The 24,865-nt window shown below is 38.2% G+C and overlaps 1 protein-coding gene across 3 annotated transcripts in view; it reads left to right on the top strand.

Annotated features, from left to right (window-relative positions):
• ppp2r2bb (protein phosphatase 2, regulatory subunit B, beta b) overlaps positions 1-24,834 on the top strand; it is a 77,097-nt gene extending 52,263 nt beyond the window's left edge. For 2 of the 3 annotated variants that reach the window (XM_059526795.1, XM_059526796.1), the window contains exons 2-9: positions 8,611-8,708; positions 10,263-10,428; positions 11,177-11,289; positions 20,539-20,716; positions 21,741-21,905; positions 22,593-22,762; positions 22,901-22,992; positions 23,464-24,834. In XM_059526795.1, coding sequence (XP_059382778.1) covers positions 8,611-8,708; positions 10,263-10,428; positions 11,177-11,289; positions 20,539-20,716; positions 21,741-21,905; positions 22,593-22,762; positions 22,901-22,992; positions 23,464-23,743 — 1,262 coding nt within the window. In that variant the 3' untranslated portion in view covers positions 23,744-24,834. Of the gene's footprint in view, positions 1-6,272; positions 6,583-8,610; positions 8,709-10,262; positions 10,429-11,176; positions 11,290-20,538; positions 20,717-21,740; positions 21,906-22,592; positions 22,763-22,900; positions 22,993-23,463 lie in introns of those variants that run through there. The other variant, XM_059526797.1, reaches the window with a different exon arrangement.
• The last annotated feature ends 31 nt before the right edge of the window (positions 24,835-24,865 follow it).

Below are 24,865 nucleotides of genomic sequence, written 5' to 3'. Positions count from 1 at the left end.
TATTTTTAATGACAGAATGATGCATTAGTGATAGTACATTTAATTCACAGTGCGTTCATTACTAACAAACATGATAAAATCTGAAGCATTTCTGTTTCAGTCTGTTCTTTTTTACATACTTTTTCTCTTAGATATCCCCACAAACTATATGCATGCTGACAAATTTAGGCTGGGGTATTGGGGGCATGCAAGCTGAACCCATGTGTCTTTTTTTGAAAATGATTTTCTGACACTTTGAAGCAGTTTGAAAGGTATTCACTTCACCCCCTTTTCATAATGAAACGTCTCTTTCTGGTCACCCTCTGTATTTGATTTTTACCATCATGGTCTGCATCCCTCTCTATGCTAATTTTAGCCTTTCATCTTCTGAGCATAGTACACATCAAGGGATCCAATCTCACCACAATCAGGGAGTCAAAGATGGCCAGATAGCCCATCTCCTGTGCTCATGTTTAATCATATGAGAGATGACATTGTCTGCTATATGGGTTTGCTTGTTTTATTGCAGCCCTGGAGTCGTCTGTGTGTTATTAGAAAAAAGGGTTTCATTTGAGGACGGTCTCCTTCTGCACATCACAGTGACCCTTGACCCAGCTGCATTTGCAGGCTTCACTGTCTTTTTGATTTATTTTCTCACTCTGATTCACCAGGTGAGATAGAGTTGGTGTGAAATTGATAGATATATACTTTAATAACACACAAAAAATGAAATCTCGAAGCAACATATGGCATGAGAATATATTGCAGGGGTGCTAGTAAACTGATCTCAAATAAGACTTGAGAGAATGGTGTTATACAGAGCTCTGTTCCAAAACTTAGTCAACTGCTTATATCTGCTGCCTTCGAAGTTGCCTTCTAAGACTTCATCTTAAAGGGATATTTCACCCAAAAATTTAAATTACCCCATGATTTACTCACCCTCAATCCATCCTAGGTGTATACAACATTCTACTTTCAGACGAATACAATCAGATTCATGTTAAATAATGTCCAGACTAAGCCATGCTTTATAATGGGAGTGGATGGTAGTCCCAAAAAATGCACCCATACATTATAAAAGAAGTCCACATGGCCCCGGAGGGTTAATAAAGGCCTTCTGAAGTGATGCGATGCATTTGTGTAAGAAAAATATTGATATTTACAACTTTATAAATCTTAATCTCAAGCTTCCACTAACTCTCAAGTGAGTGGTGTCCAGCGAATGGCGTAGGCATAGCATAAGGTCTGTTGAGAATATGCAAGTCTCACGAGAAACAAGTTTTGTTTACAGCAAAGGAAAACCAGTGTCCTCTTGGCTTATATCGAAATCCTCTGACATTTTTCTTTACAAATCCTCGTTTTGTACTACTAATTCGTGACTGGTGTTTTGTTTTGCTCTCTCCTCTTCGCTTCCATGTTTGACCCTTTAGCATTCGTCACAGCATTTACCTTCGTCTTACGTCATCCACTGGACGCCATTCTCTCTTGAACGTGCATACTACAGTTAGCAAAGGTGGAAATCAAGAGTTGTAAATATGAATATTTTTCTTACACAAACGATCGCGTCACTTCAGTAGGGCCTTTATTAAAGGGTTAGTTCACCCAGATAGCAAGATTATGTAATTAATAACTTACCCTCATGTTGTTCCAAACCCGTAGGACCTCCGTTTATCTTTGGAACACAGTTTAAGATATTTTAGATTTAGTCCGAGAGCTCTCAGGTCCCTCCATTGAAACTGTGTGTACGGTATACTGTCCATGTCCAGAAAGGTAAGAAAAACATCATTAAAGTAGTCCATGTGACATCAAAGGGTCAGCTAGAATTTTTTGAAGCATCGAAAATACATTTTAGTCCAAAAATAGCAAAAACGACAACTTTATTCAGCATTGTCTTCTCTTCCGTGTTATTAATTACATAATTTTGCTATCTGGGTGAACTAACCCTTTAACCCTACAGAGCCATGTGGACTTCTTTTATAATGGATGGGTGCAATATTTTGGACTTTAAACTTTGGGCTACCATCCACTCCCATTATAAAGCATGGCTTAGCCTGGACATTATTTTAATATACCACTGATTGTATTCATCTGAAAGAAGAATGTCATATACTCCTAGGATGGATTGAGGGTGAGTAAATCATTTTTTGGTGAATTAACCCTTTAACATAAGTGACTGATTTGTATCACTTCCATTAAGAAGAAACTCAAATATCTTTCAGGTTTCATTAAAAATATCTTTATTTGTGTTTCAAACATTCAAGTTTTATGGGTTTAGAATGGCACGAGGGGGAGTAATTGATAACAGAATTAGCATTTTTGGGTAAGCTATCTCTTCAAACATAGGAAATTTATTAAAAAGTATTAACCTCCAGTTTTATTTACAAAAAAAAAAAAATCATCAGAATTCCTGTTACAGTATTCTTTCCTGATGAATTCACAGCTCTCATTGACAGTGCACTGGCATAATCATATGCACAAAGCCTTTAGTTCATGCAATCATAATGGAGCTGCTCCATTAATTGGCTTCCCTATTCAGTTCCTCACATTCCTAATGTGTTAATAATGGTTGGATCCAGATTCCAATAACACTTTGGCTGCCAAGCCGCTACCAGCAAATATGCACCAGTGCTCTGTGATTCTGTCCGCTCAGCCCTTCACAAACCTCCTCCACTATTATCACACACACTTACCATTACTGTCATTCTCACATCACAGACCTCATGAAGTTATTGATTAAAAAAACCATTGACCAAAACAGTGATGTCACATTAGCGCTTCTCTAATGACTCGTGTCTATTTTGTTCACCCAATGTGAAGAAGCTACAACAGGTGAACATGAATGTGGAAGCCAGGGCTGGATTGACATTATTGATTTTTCAATTTTCATTCTTCATTTTGATGAAATGATATTGATTTTTTTAATCATCATAATGATCTTTTAGTCTATGCTCTTTTCAGTTGATGTATGAAAAAAACTTCACTAACCGTTATTTGAATGCACATCAGAAGCTGTTGAAAGAAAAATAAAATGTATTGAAACGTTGAAATTATTAGTAGACAATAGAACAGCTTGTAAACAGTATTTCAGATAATGTTACATTTAACTCAGAAATGCCATTCAGTGTTCATAAACTTAGAAAATAACTCTAGACAGGTGCATTTTACTAAATATATCTGTGCTATATAATGTTCATTATATCTTGTATTTAAAGCTGCAGTTGTGTCAAAATTAATATAATAAGCGAGTACATTATGAATCCATTTTCCAAACCGTGTTTTTGGCTTATCCTGAATCACTACAGTACACCTGTAATAAGTTTTTCATATTCAGACTATCCGATATTTGTCATGAGAATAAGCTTTTATGACAGCCACCATTTAAATGAGCAATATCAATATCTGAGAAAAAAATGCTGCAAGAAGAGTGATACAAATGGTGCAATGGTTCCCATGTTGATACTGGAACAATATTGCATAGCTGAATCATTTTGGTCTAACGCTGTTTAATAGGTACATCGAGTCTCTGTTGTCTTATATTGAGATTCTTAAATGAACAAATTCTTAAAGTTTTACAAATATGATAGCAAGACTGTCTCTTATTCTCCTTCCAAGCATCTTCATTTTACCCTAAATGTTCAGTTGTGTTCTTCATCCATACCACATTCCCTGCTGATAATAAACTAAAAGAATGCAGAGATAAGTAGTCAAAAAATAGGGTACTCCAGGGGCCTAATTAGGTCAGCATGTTTTGCATCTTTGAGAACTCATCTAGAATTCTGCTTCCGCAAGGAATCGGAATATGATTTTGTTGTAATTATTCTATCCCCCAACCCCACCACCCCCTTAGCGTTTTATCTCATGATGCTTTTTGTGCTCTGATATGTTTCACGTAGACTGTTGTTTTACCAGTGTGAGTGTGTGTGTGTGTGTGTGTGTGTGTTTGGTATGAAGTGTTCTAATGAGAGCTCTGTGACACATCTGTCCAAGTGGGTCACTAATCATGTATTGTTTGGTGTGCTTCTACAGAAAAACAGTTGTGTTGCACTTTCTTTAGATGTGCCTTCCACAAATGTATTGTCCGCTTTTGTCACAGATGCCTATGTTTGCCGATCTTTACCACTGTTAGCGCAGCAGTATAAACTATAATGTTTAATGCAAGTTGTGCTGTTTTAAATGCAACTCACAAATGTGTGTAAATATGTGCCATCTGGTAGTATTGAAATACAATGTACATGCATCATGGTTAAAATGAAGTTAAAATGCGCTAACATTTTAAGAGAAACACAATGCAAACATACTAGCTTTGTCTTTGAAACTGCTATGAGAGGAGGGCAGATGAATAGTCATTAATTTGTAATATTTTTCCTAAAAAATCTTACCCCATATTGACATGTCCAAATTCAAGCATTTCTTAGAGTTGACTACAACAGCTTGGCTTTTACAGCATATCTATATGTTATTTTCATTTACAATAATCAAGATAAAAATTTGGAATTAGTAACTTTTTTTAAGATTTAGTTTTTGGCTTTTATTAGGATATGACAGTATTGCTGCTTCCCAAATCACCTATGGCCTAAAAGTATGTACTTTTTTTGTGAAGAAACTTTTGAGTATGTAGAAGAATAGTACATACATATACAATAGTTGCTTCTTTAACAGACGCTCTGTTGCTTAGTTACGAGCATTCTTTCAACGTTTAAACTGCCCTGTCTATCATCTTGTCACAGTTAACATTATCCATATTTCGTTTCATTTGAATTCCTACCGTATTGAGAGAAATGAAGAGGCATGTTGATCTGCTAGTCGCGGGTTTATCATGCCGAGAACTCTGCTCATATGTTTGCATAATGATGCATTTAAAAGTTAATGACCAAACGTATCAATATAAAAGTTCACAGTGTTGTTGCAGATAAAATATAATGTGGATAACATTAAATTAATATTTTTCATCATGTTAGGCATTGATTATTTATCAATCATATCCCTTACTCTACCTGTCCGTCGGTCGCGTATATTCGCCATCTTTGTAGTTTTTTTGTTTGTGTTTCTAATCGATTCCTCGTTCACCGCGCAATGTGTTGTAGGCAATATTAGCTGTTAGAGTCTGCATCAATCTTCACTTCGAATTCTAACCGGAAGTAGTAGACCATCCGGGCATACTTTTTTAAACATACTATGATTTGGGACATGCTAATTCAATTTTCGAATACTATTTAGGATGGATAGTATGCAAATTGGGACGCAGCATATATATATTGACAGGAAACGAAGACTACACAAGGCTAGCAGCACTGATATCAGTAACTTATTTTTAGTACATTTTTACTAATAACAGAATTTCCGCTCATTATTCACTCTGACTGGATCTTTCCTGACTAGAGAAAAGAACTTTGATTCGCAAATTAGTCGTTCATTTGCAAACAGATTCAGCAGGTTCATTGAAAAGAATCAGCTCGTTCAGAAATCAGACATTGTTTTTATTTCTCAAAAGTGCCAAATTTTGAAATAAAAAATAATTTTGAAATAACACTTAGAAAAACAAAGAACTGTTTGTGGAGTTAAAGTAAAATAGTTAAAGTAAAATATTATGTTTTGGAATGTAGTGAAGTAAAAGTGAAAGTTTACTAAAATAAAAGATACTGGAAAACTGTTCTTTAGTAACAAAGCGAAAACACTGCCCACTACTCTTTAGTTTTATTTTATTTATATTACAGTTTTAATGCTTTTTTGTTACTTTTTATTGCTTTATCTCTTTAGATTCTCATTACTGTAATTCAGTATTTTACTGTAATACATTAAATATGGCTATAATACATATTACAGCAGGCATAAATTAATGATTGTAAACAATGTATTATTATTACTTATTTCAAATTCTAGTAATGAAAATTGGATGGGGACACATTGTCGTGGAAATAATGCCATGATGCACAAAATCTAACCGATCCTTAAAAGACTTTTTCTTTTTCTCTGATTTGAATTTGAGATGAAATATGACCCATACGCTCCGTAAGATTTCCCTGACTGCTCTAAATTCTGTCAGTGCGCTGGCAGTTCACACCACATGAACAAAGTCTTTGCAAGAATCACACACAGCGCTTGTAGTAGTCCAAAGAACAGTTGTCATGGAAACGCTGCACTTAAATTCACCATGCAGACAATATAAAAGCCCAGAGAGGTGTATCGGGGTGAAAAAACAAGCCATTTCAGTCCCTGTTTCTTTTCTTAGTCTCTCTCTCTCTCTTTTTCCATCTCTTCGTGTCTAGCTTCTCTCTGTCATTTACTCCTTGATATGGATAAAAGCAAATATTTAGAAGTCATTTCTTTCTGTATTTGTTTGGGATTTATGCAAATGAATCCAAGCAGAATATTTCGGGAGTGCTGGACTCATTTTGAGGCTGTGTGTGGAGAGCTGGCGAATTGTGAGATGATACGCACAATGAAATAGAGTTACCTGCACGATAAAGAGAGACAGAGAGCAAGAGAGAAGGATAACTGCAGTTATCGCAGCACAAACAGTAAGGATCGCATAGCAACAGTACATCTCAAAGACAGAGAAACAGATGCATCTCCTTGAGGAAGACCAAGGAAGATGTGTCAAAGGTAGGAATCGATCAGAGCACGCACAGCGGAGGGAGTCAGAGCAGCGTTTGTTAATGAACTTTGAACTGTAACGTTACATTAAAGAATGTCTAGGCTACAATTGCTAACTGTCTTAAAACTGTTGTTGTGCACTAGCTAGGTCAGAAAGAGCTCGACTGTACAGGTTATTTTGGGATCTTGGCTCTGGGTAAGATGAGAGTACCTAGAAATATCCAGAAAACCTAGATAGCTGGAGGTAAACACCCGACTCCTACAAGAACAGCATGTACACGATGCCAGACAGTTTTTGTTTTCTTTGAATTGAATAATGTAACGTTTAACATAGAAGTCTTCTGCTAGCACTGAAAAGACAGCAATGACATGTCAAATTATGTGAAATAAAGCAGCGGATTTGCTGCTACTTTGGCTTGTCTGTCATTAGTAACACTGCCTTAATTAAGCGTCCCACCCTGGCCCACTTTCTTTCGGCGGTGGGCTGGTGATTAGACACAGTGTCTTCCCACAATGGGAGCAATCCAGCGATGCAGCTCTTTGAAGTGTCAAGAATCTTTGTAGGTTTGGATCTGGGTCACTTACAGTTCAGAACATGTTGGGTATTGAGAAAGAGATGTTCACCAGTAAGGCTGCTATGGGCTGCTTTAGCAATCTAGGTACAGATGATTTCATTTGATAAATGCTTATTAAATGTGCTATTGATGCTTGCTACAGACAAACCCCTAATTAGAAACTGTGGTGGCCAACACCGTTTTATCCAAAACTGATTACATTTGATTATGTTGGTTGTTGTATGTGTCGCGGCAGTTGGGAAATGAAATGTCTGGTGAGTGGCGTTTAAAGTTAATGCTCTATCCCGGTCTGTAATAATGTACCACTTTCACTACACACTACCCTAAACCTAGTCTCAGCCACAGACATCACGCCCGTGGACCTGTGGCTGAACGTCTGATGCATACGGCACACAAAAATTGGAAGTTTTGAAGTCGTCATCGGGTTGGTTGAATTACACAGGATTTCTGGGAGATGTGTGTGTCGCGTTCTTTAATGTTCCACCTGAAAACAAAGATGTCATGATGCCAATCCCCCTCACGGAAGAAAGAACAGTTGTAGGGTTATATTAAAGACTTGGGACCTAGCAACCACCCAGGACCCAAAAATTCCCGATAGATTTACCCAAAAATTCCATACAGTTGATGGTAGAAGTATTTTTTTTTTGCAATGGCTACTATCATTCTTCAAAATATCTCCTTTTGTGTTTAACAAAGAATCTGTCTAGTCTAATCTAGTGTGTTTTTAAGTGTTTTTTTTTTTTTTTTTGTATGCAGGCCAGATTGAGGGTCTTATGCCTTTGTGTGCCTAATCTTTGACGATGTCTTTCAAAAACATACACAGGGGATTTTTTTTCATACAAGTGAATCTTGATGTTGATGTCATGCTTTCACAGCAGGGAGAGGGTTGTATCCGGCTGTGATATCAGGTGTTTGTCCAGTATGATCTCTTTGTCGACCTAGAATTTCACAGTGTTTGCTTTACATGTCCTTTCAAAGGTCTCCAGATCATTCTGTCTTTTGAAGATGATATTTGGTAGGATAATGGTAGTGGGTGATATCTGGTGACATATATCAATGGAATGGTGATAGACGGAGAACATTTCAAGAGTGCATGGTGAACGGATCATCACATTTGACATGAGATGGTCGGGCTGGTCTAAAACCAAATCTGTTTTATTTTTTCCCAATCGTTTTGTTTGTTTTAATTTTTATGGATTCTTTTGAGTGGTTTAATTAATTTAATCTAATCTAATCTAATCTAAACAATTGACAACAAAAGGTAACCATAATAATTCTCTTTAACATTTATTTATTTATTTATGTTTCTTTCTTTCTTTCTTTTTCAGAAATTCGTTTTGTCTGTTTTAATTTTCCTGTATTCCGTTTTATGATTTTATATATATCATCAGTGTCTAAATGTAGATTATTAAATGTAAATTCCTGAAGCTCTACAATATCTTCTTCTATGCCTCTCTTTCAGCTGACATCATATCCACAGTTGAGTTCAACTCGACAGGAGAACTCCTGGCCACTGGGGACAAAGGTGGACGAGTGGTGGTCTTCCAGAGGGAACAGGAGGTAATTTGGGATAGACATTGTATTCTCCATAATTGAAAGACTATTACTACTATGAGGCTTCCCATAATGTAAAATAGAATATGGATGTTTAAGAGGTTGTGAAGTGGAGAATCAAAATGTTCTTGATATTTACACATATATAAGAGGTTACTGTTACAACAAAACATACTGCATGTTTCAAAACTCAAAAACGAACTCCTCAGTTTCAAATATGAATTATTCTGAAACACCCATATTTGACTATATTGTGATTTATTCATATACATAAAGCCAAATCATTCTCTTTATAATAGCTGGATCAAGTCAGTGATTTGATTTCTGCATTTTCACCAAAACTCCCATTATAATCAATGACAGTTTACGCTGCTCAATGAGTCTGGTATCATATTTTCAGTGTGTTAATTATGATGAAAGTATTTAATAATTACAATGTGCCCCTCAGCAGACGTGACTGTTCGGCTGCAGTGCATCGCTGCTAGATCTAAATATAATGCTACTGTCCACTTTTTTCATTATTAGTCATTCTTGGCTGCTGTTATAGTAAAAACACAGAGTTCACATGTAATGCTCATTTCATATGCAAAGATGTAAACCAATGATAGCAGTGGGCGTTTACATTGAGGTGACACGCCCCTTTCATTGGAGCATTCAAATCAGAGGCAAATTTCAGGGTAGAAAATGACTAGTTATATCAAAATTGACTTTTTTGATGAAAACAAAAATATGCTAAGATTATAATTGCACCTGAGGAAACATCAAATAGTTTAAGATGTTCCTTGAAAAATACTGCAATTTTAAATATGGTAGTACACATACTCATCCTAAATTGACAGTTTATCCCCTATTGACTAAATTTGAACATGAACTGTTTCAGATCTAATAAGCCCTCAATGTTTTGTCTAGCAGAACAAAAGTGCGAAAACCCCGCCGTCCACCCCTCCTCATCTCACGCTCGCATCATCTTTACAGAGATTTCATGGTGTCTGTTAATCCTCGCGCCACGATTCATGCCCCATGCTGTTTCAGACCCCCTTTAACCCCCTCCCTCACGCCGAGGGGAAATCTGTTTCCATTAATGCGCTCGTCTTCTCTCGGCCTGTCTGAGTTCTGCTTATTGATTTAGACGCTTCCCAAGGTGAGAAGTGACCCTGAAGGTTTCCACGCTCTGATCGGTATTAAGATATTGCTCTAACCCAGACCACCTTAATGCATTGAGATCCTGACCTTCTTCAATTATTTCACGGCTTTCAGCAACAGAAAAGTACAAGAAAAAATCAACACATTCCATATGTGACTGTAACACAGAGGGACTTAATATAAGCCCATGTTTATGCACACATTTGCGATTATCATTTGTTTGCTGCCTCTAATTATTTGCTATATGTATGATTAGGTTCAAGCATTTTAATGTAGAGCACTGAATGGATTGTAAATGCGATCCTCTGCTAATGTGGGATGCATTTGTCATGCATGAAGCAAAGCAATGCACCAGATATATGTTAAGGTCTATTTTTCATCTTGGTTTCTAACACATAAACACTTACATCGTTGCAGAGTAAGAACCAGCCTCACCGTCGGGGGGAGTACAATGTTTACAGCACCTTTCAGAGCCACGAGCCCGAGTTTGACTACTTGAAAAGCCTGGAGATTGAGGAGAAGATCAACAAAATCCGCTGGCTGCCACAACAGAATGCCGCTTATTTTCTCCTGTCCACCAATGGTGAGCAAACCCGATGTGTTCTCGTCATATCTGATCTAATGTGTTAAAGTCGCTGTGGTATATTTTTAGCAATAGCCAAAAAAACATTATTTTATGCCAAAAATCATTAGGATATTAAGTAAAGATCATGTTCCATTAAGATATTTTGTAAATTTCTTGCCGTAAATATATCAAAACTAAAAAATTTTTTAGTAATTTGCATTGCTATGTACTTCATTTGGACAATTTTAAAGGTGATTTTCTCAATATTTAGATTTTTTTCACCCTCAGATTCTAGATTAAACCATACATCAATGGAAAGCTTATTTATTCAGCTCAATTCCAATTTCAATATCAATTTTAAAAAAATGACCCCTATGACTGGTTTTGTGGTCAAGGGTCACATACTGTATATCAGTTAGGCTGCTAGAGATTTCTGCCGTGTAACCGCAGCCAATTAAAAGTAGCAAATTCTTCAGACCCAAACTCACATTCATCAGTTTTGTAGAGATAAATGGCTCTCGTGAAGCTATAGTCCTGTTTTAGGACACTTCAGTGTGGTTCAGCATACAGGCAACAGCACAGTCCAATCAGGTTAATTGGAAGATATTGATCTTATTTGAATTAACTCCTGTCTGTTTTGTTGTGCCAGCTATGTTCGCTCTCTTTACTGGCCCCATTCCAGTGGATCTGCTGATATTTTCTCTGCTCCTAACCTTACAAACACTGCTTCCATGTTACACATTGTCTCGCACATCTCTTTTACCAGATAAAACTGTGAAGCTATGGAAAATCAGCGAACGAGACAAACGACCAGAGGGCTACAATCTGAAGGATGAAGAAGGCAGGATACGCGACCCAACCACCATCACATCTCTGAGGGTAAGCAGAGTCTGTTTAAAGAAAGACCTTGTTCAGCTTGGACACCTTTGTCCAGCCCTTTTCCTGGAAAGCAAATTTCCTTCTGCTTAGAGGTTTTGCGTCCAAATATGCCTACTTCCACACTTTATAATATGCAGAAAAAAACATGCCAAAAGAGCAGTATGACCAGAAAATAGGTGGAGAGTACCCTGATGACCTACTACTTTGGCAAAGATTCGGAAGTGTGCATCTGCTGAACACTTTGCTTTCCCATGAAGCCACAGGAGTGGAGTTGTGAATGGCAGTGAAGCAACTGATGCTGGTAGGTCACGGGACAGTGACATCATTTGTCTTCACAAAATTGATATAAATCAGATCTTCAATTCTCGCGCTATATTTAAATCTAACGGAGTTCATTTCAAAGAAATCTAAAGATAAGTGATGCATTTTATTAATTATCAGCTTATTTCAAGATAGGTTAGTCACACAACTTTTAACGAAGATGTTTGTGTGTTGAGCAACCGCGTCTTACTTTTAATTTCATGCACGGCAGTTTGCACGTTGGCTTGCTGAAGAGATGCTCAGCTACTCGTCTACGACAATGCGTGTTGTATTAGCGCTGTCATATCTGACTATAACACGTTGTAACACTTTTATTATTTTAAAGTTTGGGGAGGAGTGAAATTTGCATATGTGGTTTCAGAAACCAGATGCATTTACACATGTCCAGTTTCATCTGGAATGTGTCCCAGACCACCTCTTGAAGTGGTTTGAGGAATCGGATTATATCCGTCTCGAAATGTGTTTCGGAGGGCATTTACGGAAAAAACAGAAAAAACACATGAACTGACCAGGTGTAAGCAGGCCCATTGGGTTACCTCAAACTTGCCTGAAGGTTTGTGGCAGAGATCCTGAAGACCTTGATTAGCTGGTTCAGGTGTGTTTAATTATGGTTGGAGATTAACTCTGCTGGAAGGTATGGAAACCCCTGACCTATTTTCTTCAAAATCTCCTAAAGGTATTGAGTGATTTGGTTCCTCCCATTTCGGTCTCCTTCTCCCCATGCTGTCTCCCCAAGCATAAGGAAAAGGGAGTCTTAATCTGTTAGCTCTAGTATGTGAAGGAAAAAGAAAATAAGGTCAAGCACTGCTGTAATTTGGCAGCCATAGCCATAGCTTCCCCAGTGGAAGTGGGCACTCCTGCTGCAACAGAAGAGGATTATGTGTTGGAAGATGGAGTTTCATATCTCGCCAAATACAGATGACAAGGTAGGGGGTTTGGAGTACTTTGGAGGCTTGATCTCATCAAATGTTTGATTGGTTGTTGAAGGTGTGAGAGTGCAGGAAGCCTGGGCATCTGTCAATATGGACCCACAGGAATATACCATCCTACATACATGAATTCACACTGTGGAGGTGGAACGTGTCCAGAGGTGACCTGCTGGTACAGCTGGGGGCAGCTGATAAATGTCAAATGTTAATGTTGTGTTGATACTGTGGTCTTCTCTCCTGGGAATCATTAGATTGATGCAAGGTAGGATCTTTTTTGTCATTTCTTCTTCATTCAGAGTATACGGGGCCATTTTTGGCAAATGTTGCCCAAGTGATTAATTGATTTCCTCCCATTTTTCTATGATTTTATAATATATGGGAGAAGATCACATAAATTGCAAGACCTCCCCCAATAGCTTTTAAGAAAATGTTTTTCTGGCAGCTGATCTGAAGGTTGGAAATGCCAACAAGTTTATCCCTGGACTGGGGCATTTGAGGAAAAGAGTAATTGAACTCTGTAAAATACAAATTGTTTTGACTTTGTTGGATCCATGATTTGGTGTTTAGCAAATATGCTTCTAAGTAATGTGACTCTCAATTAAATGATGCAAGTCTGAATCACTTGAGTCATTATCATGAATTACAATTGCAAACATTAATTAATTGCAGGTTATTAACAGCAGTTCAAAAGACCCATGTAGTTTTCCTGTTATCCAAATACCTTGCTGCACTAAAGGATTTTTCCTGTTTGAGAATTCAGTAATTCTGAATTTATATTGATTTATCCAGCAGTCATCCACTCAGAAAGATGTCAATATTCAACCCCAGTTGTACTCTAATCCAGTCGTAACAGAATGATGCCTTATTTTCTTCACTGGGCTTGGATTGACCTTCACATAATGGGTGACTTGGGAGGTCGATGTAAAATCGCATTATGGAAGCGGGAGATGCAATTGTTAGATTTCACTGAAACATAATAAACTATCCAAAGCATATAGAAACTGTTAATGCCCTGTGGGTCCTATTATTGCCAAAAGAACAGATTTCCAGAATGAAGCGACAGACTTGAAAGCTGGAAGATAAGACACTTGAAACAATGTGAATTTAAAACTGTTTTTAAGTTGATTTCACAAACAGTGTAAACACTGACAATTGGGCCAACATGTCAACTAGTTTAACCAATAGTTTGAGTTTCAGGGCTAGACCACTTATATGTTTTGTAGCATAGATTTGACTTTTGGACCAAACTAAAGGAAAAATAAGAGGTCTTTGTTATTACATTTTGATAAAAGATTACTTTCATTGGAATGAACTTCACAGACTCAAACCCAAAATTTTTTTTATCGATTTAATTTTTGGGGTGCAAAGACTTTACTGTAAAGGTAAATAGGGTCAAATCTGATTTCAACTTGACTTCAAGTGGAAATGTACATGTAAATATTATGGGTTACCAAATCTGGGACAGATCCAGGTGTCTTGATCTGCATCCTATTAATTTAGCCTCGATTTATGTCTCTCTTTCTATTGAGAATACAGTAGACGGGTAGCTCTGGATAGGGGATATATTTAGGAGATTGTTCTTGAGGCGACTTTAATGTGTTCAGGGCAACAGTTCCATCACATTCTCCTTAACTAACACTGCAGCCCATTGAGACTAGAGCTAGAAGAGATGAAATCCCCTCCCAAATGTGTGTGTATGTTTGAGTGCATGCACAAAAGCAGGGCATTTATCACTTTGCACAGACCGAGCAGAGAGGAGAATGAGATAAAGAGGGGGTAAGGGTGGATCCCTCACAGGGAGTCCACAGGGTACATCTGCCCCCACTGCCAGACTGTTATCCAGCACGACGAGGGTCGCCGAGTGTTTACTGCCTTCATCTGCATCTGCACTCCGAACATGAGGGGTTTTACCCTGCAAAATTGTTTCTGCCGGGGGGAGGGGGTTGTCACTATCAATAAAATGCTGAATTTGAGATATCTTTAGGAAAGCATGTATACTTTATGTTTGACTCAATAGACAAAAGAACATGTCAGCTAAGAGGATGTTTAGTGTTGTTTTTGTTAGGTTATGAAAAGCAAGCTTGTGGAAAAAAGATAATTTCCTGGGACCGACAGGATGGCACAGTGGCCCAATGCCAGTATGAGAGGGTTTCATGGGAACCGTTTGTTGATCTCATACATATGTTTTTACGCTTCATAAAACAACATTTGGATTTTTATTATCATAATAAACACCATACAGTTTATTCTAGTCCTCGACTTGTTCCTTTTTGTATCACTGCACTTATTTTCTTTTTCTCATTTTAGAATGTTACTCGGCACGTTAGTGGTGGGAATTGTCAGTGTCTCTTTCTGCAGGTTACATTGTTACATGAGTAGATGGCGACATGTGACTGTCTCTATAAGTGGGTCATTTAATCATTAACTCAACCGATTTGTTCAAAAAATCTGCTTTATTCAGGAATAAAACAGGATTATGTGACTGGATTTCCCTACTGTTTAGTAGGTGAAAAACACTGAAAATAGTAGTATGTCAGAAATCACAATATTCATAAAGCAGTTGAAAAAAAGTACCCGGATGACATATTGCTTCGATGACACGAAATTTTGATGTGCATATCCGATGGACACTAAAATGTCTCATTCTATTATGTCTTTACTATCTCAGTTGATTTTTTTTTCTGTCTCATGAGGCCATAAGAAATAAGTTCCAAACCCGTGAGACCTCCGTTCATCTTCAGAACACAGTTTAAGATATTTTAGATTTAGTCTGAGAGCTGTCTGTCCCTCCATTGAAGCTGTGTGTACGGTCTACTGTCCATGTCCAGAAAGGTAAGAAAAACATCATCAAAGTAGTGCATGTGACATCAGATGGTCAGTTAGAATTTTTTGAAGCATCGAAAATACATTTTGGTCCAAAAATAGAAAAACTACGACTTTATTCAGCATTGTCTTCTCTTCCGTGTCTGTTGTGAGAGAGTTCAAAACACTGCAGTTTAGTGATATCTGGTTCGCGAACGAATCATTCGATGTAACCGGATCTTTTTGAACCAGTTCACCAAATCGAACTGAATCATTTGAAATGGTTCGCATCTCCAATACGCATTAATCCACAAATGACTTAAGCTGTTCACTTTTTAATGTGGCTGACACTCCCTCTGAGTTAAAACAAACCAATATCTCGGAGTAATTCATTTACCCAAACAGTACACTGACTGAACTGCTGTGAAGAGAGAACTGAAGATGAACACCGAGCCGAGCCAGATAATCAACAAAAGATTGACTCGTTCTCGAGTCAAGAACCGGTTGCATTGGTTTTCAGATCACCAGTAGTGATGGGAAGTTCGGTTCTTTTCCGCGAACCGATTCTTCCGGACATTTCGATTCAATAAACCGGTTGAAGAAAACGGTTCACCGGTTCCTTTTGCGCTCGATGTAATGACGTCATTTGCGATGATTTGCCCTTGATTCAAGCCTTCGGTTTACCCGCGCTCATAACATTAGCACAGAATCAGTTCAGAATCAATCACCAACAGAACCAGTTCAGTTCAGATGCAACCAGTTCAGTTCAGACGCTCTGTGTGTCAGTCTGCTTCACACTGAATCACACATGCACAGTATCGTCCGACAGAAACGGTTCTTGACTCAAGAACGAGTCGATCTTTTGTTCATTATCTGGCTCGGCTCTGTGTTCATCTTCAGTTCTCTCTTCACAGCAGTTCAGTCAGTGTACTGTTTGAGTACATGAATTACTCTGGGATATTGGTTTGTTTTAACATTGCTAAAACTGTCCGATCCTGCAGATTTGCTTTATTCAGCATCAAGAAGATAAAGCCCTTTCTTTCGGAACATGCTGCACAACTCCTTGTTCAAGCTCTTGTTCTGTCCAGGCTGGACTATTGCAATGCCCTCTTGGCAGGTCTTCCAGCCAGTTCTATCAAACCTTTACAATTAATCCAGAACGCGGCAGCAAGATTAATTTTTAATGAGCCAAAAAGAATACATGTCACACCTCTGTTTATCAATTTGCACTGGCTTCCAATAGCTGCTCGCATAAAATTCAAGGCATTGATGTTTGCCTACAAAACTACCACTGGCTCGGCACCCATTTACCTAAATTATTTACTTCAGACTTACATGCCCTCTAGAAGCTTGCGTTCTGCAAGTGAACGTCGCTTGATTGTGCCATCCCAAAGAAACACAAAGTCACTTTTATGGACTTTTAAATTAAATGTTCCCTCCTGGTGGAATGACCTGCCCAACTCAATCCGAGCAGCTGAGTCCTTAGCCATCTTCAAGAATCGGCTTAAAACCCATCTCTTCCATCTTTATTTGACCCACAAACTTTAGCACTCACTATTCTAATTCTATTTTTTAAAAAACATCTCTTAACTACCTTTCTAATCTTTTTGTATTCTATTTTCTTTTGATTTATTATGCAATTGTGTGTGTGTGTGTGTGTGTGTAAACACCTCTAACACTAGCTTGCTCTATTCTTTTTTTTTTTAATTCTATCGGTTTTCTTTTTATTTATTATATTATTGAAAGCCCATGCTAGGTGTACTGTGTTACCCTTACTGAGACTTGTTATAGCACTTATATATCATTACTCTTTTTGTTGTTTTTGATTGCTACCACTATCCTCATTTGTAAGTTGCTTTGGATAAAAGCATCTGCTAAATGAATAAATGTAAATGTAAATGTTTGAACTCAGAGGGAGTGTCAGCCACATTAAAAAGTTAACAGCTTAAGTCATTTGTGGATTAATGCGTATTGGAGACGAGAACTGTTTCAAGAAGATCCGGTTACATCGAGTGATTCGTTCGCGAACCGGATATCATTGAACTGTTGTGTTTTGAACTCGCTCACTAAAGACACGGAAGAGAAGACAATGCTGAATAAAGTCGTAGTTTTTGCTATTTTTGTATCCAAATGTATTTTCGATGCTTCAAAAAATTCTAACTGACCCTCTGATGTCACATGGACTACTTTGAAGATGTTTTTCTTACCTTTCTGGACATGGACAGTATACCGTACACACAGCTTCAATGAAGGGACTGAGAGCTCTCGGACTAAATCTAAAATATCTTAAACTGTGTTCCGAAGATGAACGGAGGTCTTGCGGGTTTGGAACGATGTGAGGGTGAGTTATTAATGACATAATTTTTCGGTGAACTAACCCTTTAACAAACATTTATAGAGAATAGTTTTTTAATAGTCGCAAAGCAGCTATGTATTCAAAAGAAGTACCTACTGAAAGAGTATATCGCTTTGGACACAGCCATTGTGTGTATGAGTGAGAGTGAGTCAACCAAAATGATTCCATTTGTTAATTTTTGGTAAATCGAAAAACATTGATTTAGTTGAAAGTTGTAAAACATTTAAATTTCATTAAACATGTTTAAAGTTTTGTCATGAAAATCTGGCATAGTACAATAGGTTCTAATTCCATCTGATATAATCACATCATTTAAATACACTGCACAGCTGATTGGTTTCTTTTGCATCTGCAGCGAATGAGCTTGCTGTTCAGCATTTAGATACTGGTCTAGTGCCTTGCTGTAACAGGTGCAGTGTGCTTCAGTAACCCTCCGCCTTCCCCAGCTCCACCTGTATAGATGTGTTATGTGGGTAATTTCATGTACGAGTTGTCTTGACAGAACTGCAGTCAACAATCAATCAGTTTGACATTACTAATATTTCATTCTAATCTATGTGATTTTTGAAGTCTTTAAGAAAGAAGACCAACAGAGGACTGTGCTAAATGCCATAACTTAACTACTTGAGGTACCAAAAAAAAACAGGTTGAGCACTGTTTTTCATTAGCATTTGAATATACTGGCACACTCTCCTTCACTTACACAAATCCGCTTTTCAGTTTTCAATACCTGCTGAGACTTTGATTATATATATGAATAAAACCTCTTCATACTCTCTCAGAATCCATGCTGATTTATGATTTCCATAAAAACATAAAATCTACAATGCTAAAGATATGAATTATGTATAATATTTTAATAAAGTGTACCCACATATACAAACCCCTCTTATCATTAGTAACTGAATATCCCAGCAGTCAAACTTAATTAATGCTTGATTGAGAGATAATAGCTTCAATCAGTCTCGATCGCTCCTGTCAACCCAATTCATGATGCTATGCTCCATGAGCTAATTTTATCACTGAAAGCACATGTAGGGTAGTAGAGAACAGACCAGCAATCTGAAAGTCCAAATTAGAGTCTAAATTTCTGTCACGATGCAGCAAATCTGAATACCCCTAAAATGCTTTTTTTTTTCTTAATGAAAGCTGTATTTTCTCTCTGTTACATTAAATGTGTGAGATTAGTCACAGCAGAACACCTATATTTTGAGCAGAATTATTTTCTTTCTTCAGAGATCTGCTATTGGATATGTTTGTAAAATGAATTATTAGAGAGGTGAAGGCAGTAGAAAATGTACTTCAAAGCATACGTCAACAATAGGGCATCCCTCAACCCTCCCCCATCCTCTAACAGAAATAAAAAGATGAAGATGGAGTTCCCATGTGTTAGGTGATAATGACCTGCCTTGGCAGCGTGTGCCCCTCCTCCACCTCCCACTGCTCGGTGATGAGCGTTCCTCGTATCTGTAGTGAGTAGAACACGTCTGCCATGCATCTTTTGTCATAAGTGGCCCCTAAAAAAAACCAAAAACTAATGGGGAGTCAGACACTGACCGCGACGCAACACCCCTCCTGTGAAGCACATGCAGGAACGTTGTCCCTTAGATTAGTCATCATTAAAGAGATAGTTGTCCTGTGCTCACTATTACCATGCTGCATTGTGAGAGCTAGACTCCTCACGCCTTCAGATCTTAACAGTGAAGCTTGGGAGCCAGTTGGATCTAGGTGTGGGCAAGTAATCTGAGAACAAAAGACCACCATTTATTTTGGCTCAAGGAACTGTATTTGTTTTCATAAGAAATAACAATAATGTTGTACATAGAAAAAAAAATGTCTAATGCTGATATTTGGAGGATTGTGTGGCTGATAATCCAAACAATTCAAGTATAGATCCATATAAATCCAATTTTGGTCTTGGATGCTGATAAGCAGGGTGTGTTCCAGCAGAGAGGGGCCATTTACACAGAATACATTTTTCCATTCCAATGCACTATTTTTCATTGTTTTTCTATGTAAATGTAATATGTACATGCAGTGCTGCTCATCAGTGTTAGTTCCAAAGCAATGGACCAGTCACAAGACCCCGAAGGCAGGGCATGAATTCCGAGCTTTTTTTTTTTTTTTTGATGCCAACATGTCGGAATACAAAATATAGTAACCGATCTGAGATAAAACACCTTCCTGCTGAACCTAGAGAACCCATAAATACAGACTAATACCCATGACAATTTTATAATTAATAGTCTATATCACAATATAGAAAGATCTTTCGCATCTTGTTATTAAAATATAACAAATGAGAAATACACTGAATTTCTGAAATAAAATTAGGATAGCCTATTTTAGACAATATTTGCTCAAGGTTCACTACAAAATATTAAAGCAAATATTGAGCAGGCTAAATTTGGTCTAGCCCATATTAGTTAGCCAACTAAGCAGTCTAGCCCATATAGTCATTCAAAAATGTGGTGGATGTCCATCTATGTAGGGTTAATGTAGGGTCACAGGAATGCTAAAGCTTATCTCAGGGTCTTCGGCCACATGCAACTTGGACAGTTGGTCAGTCTATTACAGTTCTAACACACATTAACTCTAACACATATTTAATCTTTATTTCACCTGTCGTGTATGTTATTGCTTGATGGGGAAACCAGAGTCCAGAGACTTGAACCTGGGAGCTTCCTGTTTGTGAGACAACAGTGATACACACTGGGTCACTGTGCTACAGACGAAGCAAATATTTTAGTTTTTAGGAATCCCATATCTCAGTACCCACTGCAAATATTGCTCCCTTTATTGTCTCTTTATTCTAACCATGTGTTTTCCTTCTCCTCTCAGGTGCCTGTGTTGAGGCCCATGGACTTGATGGTGGAGGCAACACCACGTCGCATTTTTTCTAATGCTCACACCTATCACATTAACTCCATCTCAGTCAACAGCGACCATGAGACGTACATGTCCACGGATGATCTGAGGATCAACCTATGGAACCTGGAGATCACTAACCGAAGCTTTAGTATCCTTTTATAGTCAGATGGTTGATGACAATCTGAGATAGTTGCACGTCTGAAAAATATTGGTTCTCTGTTTTTTGTTAATGTACAAAAATAACTGGGTTTATACATACGAATAACCAGCCAATCCCAGGGCCTATTATAAGAGTCATATTGTTCAAATTGAATACTTTAGGTAATGTGCCAAATCAGAATTTCTGGTCAACCTTCTTTGGCTCATTGCTTTATTTCCCCAATATTGTACCCAGACAAAATAAATCCTAAACTCCTGTTACTAAACTAAGGACAAAAGGATTCAGCTAAACCAGCAATCAAACAAAGCCAATAAACCACCTGCAGACTGTCTCTGCTGTCACTTAATTCTGACAGATAACACCTCTGTGATGTACATTACGCCCATTACCCTTTATCAAGTGTCCGCCACTAATCCTGACCCCTGCTTCGACGTCCCAAAGGTAAATTGTGTCCAGCTTACTCAGGCACTCATCCCCATCGATCACTATTGATTACTGTTCTAAAGGACCCTGCAGGGCTGCGATGGAAAGTCTGTGGACAGTCTGTATGGGTGGTTACGGGTTCTGTGGAGTTGCTCAAGTGAGTTGGGGAGAAGATAAAGCCTGTTATTACCCAAAGGTCACACTGTAAATATATGATCCTCGCAACATGTCACGATGGATAACCTGTCACTACCCAACACCAACAGATGGATGTGATGCTGTATTTATGGCTCCTAGAGCTTTTTTATCTGAGTTTTTGATACAAGCGAATTCTCAAAGCTTAGCTTTCTCCTGGGGGAAATTTAGCATGAGAGATATTCTCAGTTGCAGATTTACCTCTTTGTAGGCAGGTTTCATCCAGTCATTTGGGAAATGAAGATCTGACATAATAATCCACTATATATATATACTGTAGGGCCAGTCACATTAATCAAGCAGGACATTTATTGATTCAATGATTCATGGAGAATTTCATGTGCTTCGACTGTATGAAATGTAGTATTGTGGATCCTTCACTTTGCCCTCTCAGATATTGTGGACATAAAGCCTGCCAACATGGAAGAATTGACCGAGGTGATCACAGCGGCTGAGTTTCACCCTAACCAGTGCAACACGTTTGTCTACAGTAGCAGTAAGGGCTCCATAAGATTGTGTGACATGAGAACCTCCGCACTTTGTGACAACCATTCTAAATGTGAGTTCACTTTAGTCTTTGGATCTTTTGTTGGAACTTTGTTTGAGATATGGTTTTCATTTTTGCCAACCAACTCATTATAGCTCAAGATCTTGGTTCAAAACAAAAAGGTTAAAGCCATTTAGAAAATTCAGTTGGGTTCACGAACAAAACTTCTAGAACCAATATGAGAATCGGTCCAAGACTAGACCCCTCAAGGCCCAAAACCAGATAAAGAACCAGTAGAGTTATTCCAAGACCTGTTGGTCAATGAACCAATGGGTGAATTTAAATGAACAGAGAGTCGGTACTTGAAACCAAACTTGTTTTGAAATTGAAAGTAGTCCTCCCAAGCTTTTGGAGTTTGTTTCAAGATCAAACTCCCAAAAGACACTGGACAGCTCTGCTATAACAGAATTAATTTCAAACACTGAAGAACTTTATACTGTGGCTGTTTGGAGCCATGGGTTCCAAGCAAATTGTCTGAAAAAATTTAAATTGCTATGGCGCCTGTGGTTGAGATTATTATCACCCTTAAGATGCTGGAAATGACTGCAGTCTTATTTTAAACTTGACACCAAGATCCAGACCAAAACACCAAGTAATGAGATCTGGACAAATGTCATGAGAGGTTTTAAGATCAAGACCTAACTCTGCTTCTGAAATGTTACTTATATATATTAATGTCTTCTTGTTTCTCTCCATCAGTATTTGAGGAACCAGAAGACCCCAGTAATCGCTCCTTCTTCTCAGAGATCATCTCCTCCATCTCAGATGTGAAATTCAGCCACAGTGGACGCTACTTGATGACCCGTGACTACCTCACAGTGAAGGTGTGGGACATCAACATGGAGAGCAAGCCTTTGGAAACTTATCAGGTATTGGCAATGCAGATTGGACAGTGATCCAAGATTAGTCACCATTGGTTTATAATGACATCAAAAAGTAGTTTTATAATTATTATTGTTCAAATACTAGGTATTGATCATCTGTGTGTTCGGTTCTTCCATTGACAGGTCCATGACTACCTTAGGAGTAAACTGTGCTCACTGTACGAGAATGACTGCATCTTCGACAAGTTTGAATGTGTCTGGAATGGAACTGACAGGTCTGTGTAAAACAGGGGTGTCTGGTCCTTCTCCTGGATGTCCACCTTCCAGCATTTAGCTCTATTCTGGAACTTTTGAGTAATCCAGAAACCCTTAATTAGGTTGGAGCCAAATTCTACACCAAGGTTGGGCAACTCTGGTCCTGGAGAGTCACTGTCCTACAGAGTTTAGCTCTTTCTCTAATCAAACACACCTGAAAGTTCTAACCTAAATCTTTGGGATTGCTTGAAAATTGCTTAAAAAAAGGCAAGGTATGTTTAATTAGAGCTGACACTAACCTCTGCAGGACAGTGGCCCTCCAGGACCTAAGTTGCTTATCCCTGCTCTATAGGAAAATAGACCTGTAGGATAAGGATTGGACTCCCCTTGTCAAAAGCAATCATTCACACCAGGTTTATCATATTGATCTTGGACTGTACGTTGCTGATATCTAGAACTAAGAACTAATTGTCTTATTCCTTTCTCATTAGTGTCCTAATGACAGGCTCCTACAACAATTTCTTCCGTATGTTCGATCGAAACACTAAGCGCGATGTGACTCTGGAGGCCTCGCGGGAAAACAGCAAACCCAGAGCCATCCTCAAGCCACGCAAAGTTTGTGTTGGTGGCAAGCGTCGTAAAGATGAAATCAGTGTGGACAGTCTGGACTTCAGTAAGAAGATCCTACACACTGCATGGCACCCAAACGAGAACATCATCGCTGTGGCTGCCACCAACAACCTCTATATATTTCAGGACAAGGTCAACTAGCATGTAGCTCTGATGTCTCCAGTTATCACATCAACAAGAGGCATTATTTTTGTAGATGTACTGGGGTGGAAAGGTTGGACTCACTAGCAGTGAACCTGTGAGGAACATCTAGATGAGCTTTGCCTTCTACAGCAGATTTGATACAGCACTGGATATAACTAATCTTGCACTGCAACCACGGACAATTACACTAGCTGTTAAACTGCTTTTGTTTTTTAATTTCTTCAAATCTCCCTCACTATAGGTTTATTGGTAATGCACAGCAATATTGAGAGGATCCTTTGACCTTTAATGTCATTAAAGGCCCTTTCACACGACTCATGTCAGGGCTTGAGCACATCTCTCTAGCACCATTTGACCTCCATGAGAACATGCCATCATGGAAGATTCTTGCTATGTTGGAAGAAATTGGGAAATTTACTGAGTGAAAATAAAGCAAAGAAAAATGTATTTGAGCTTAGAGCAGAAAAAAAGCAGGACGCTGATTGCTTTGAGAGAAAAAAATAGAATGTGTTTCTTTGAATGTCATGATATGCCTTTGAAGTTGAGCAAAGGCACAGCCTCGTGCATTTTGCTTAGATTTTTGTGCTGGCATCTCTCATGTAACTTCATGCAAACTTGGTAATCACTGGATGCGTTTTGAAAGCTCAATGAAAAGCCAAGTCAAATTTGACATTGAATGCTAAAAATATTTGCTAAAATATTTTAATTTCATGCTGTTGTGTGCAATGCATTGAAGAGTCATGTGAAAGGACCTTAAGATAATGAAAGGAAATTTTTCAATGGAGTCAGTATTCAGCCTATATCTGATTCTTGCTTCTTGGCAGGACAATGGATGTGGATGTCTTTGATAACTACATATGTTGTTGTGGCTGTTGTGGCCGTGAGGTATCCAACTTTTCAGCTTCTGAATTCTCATTTCCCATTTTACTTCATGAAGGTGCATGCATCATTTCAAAACCCAGCTTATGGGTTGATTGATGCAATTAAAACCGGAATGGTGTAAAATTGAAGTAAACAATGTAGCGAATTTACTAATGTTCAGTTTTTTGTTCTAATTTTATAAAGGAAAGTGTGTGTGTGTGTGGGGGGGGGGGGGGTTAATAAAAATCAAGAGGAACA

Source organism: Carassius carassius, chromosome 36 (assembly GCF_963082965.1).
Source record: "Carassius carassius chromosome 36, fCarCar2.1, whole genome shotgun sequence".
Lineage (NCBI taxonomy): Eukaryota > Metazoa > Chordata > Actinopteri > Cypriniformes > Cyprinidae > Carassius > Carassius carassius.
The sequence above is the reverse complement of the archived record's forward strand: the minus strand, read 5'-3'. Positions and strand labels throughout refer to the sequence as shown.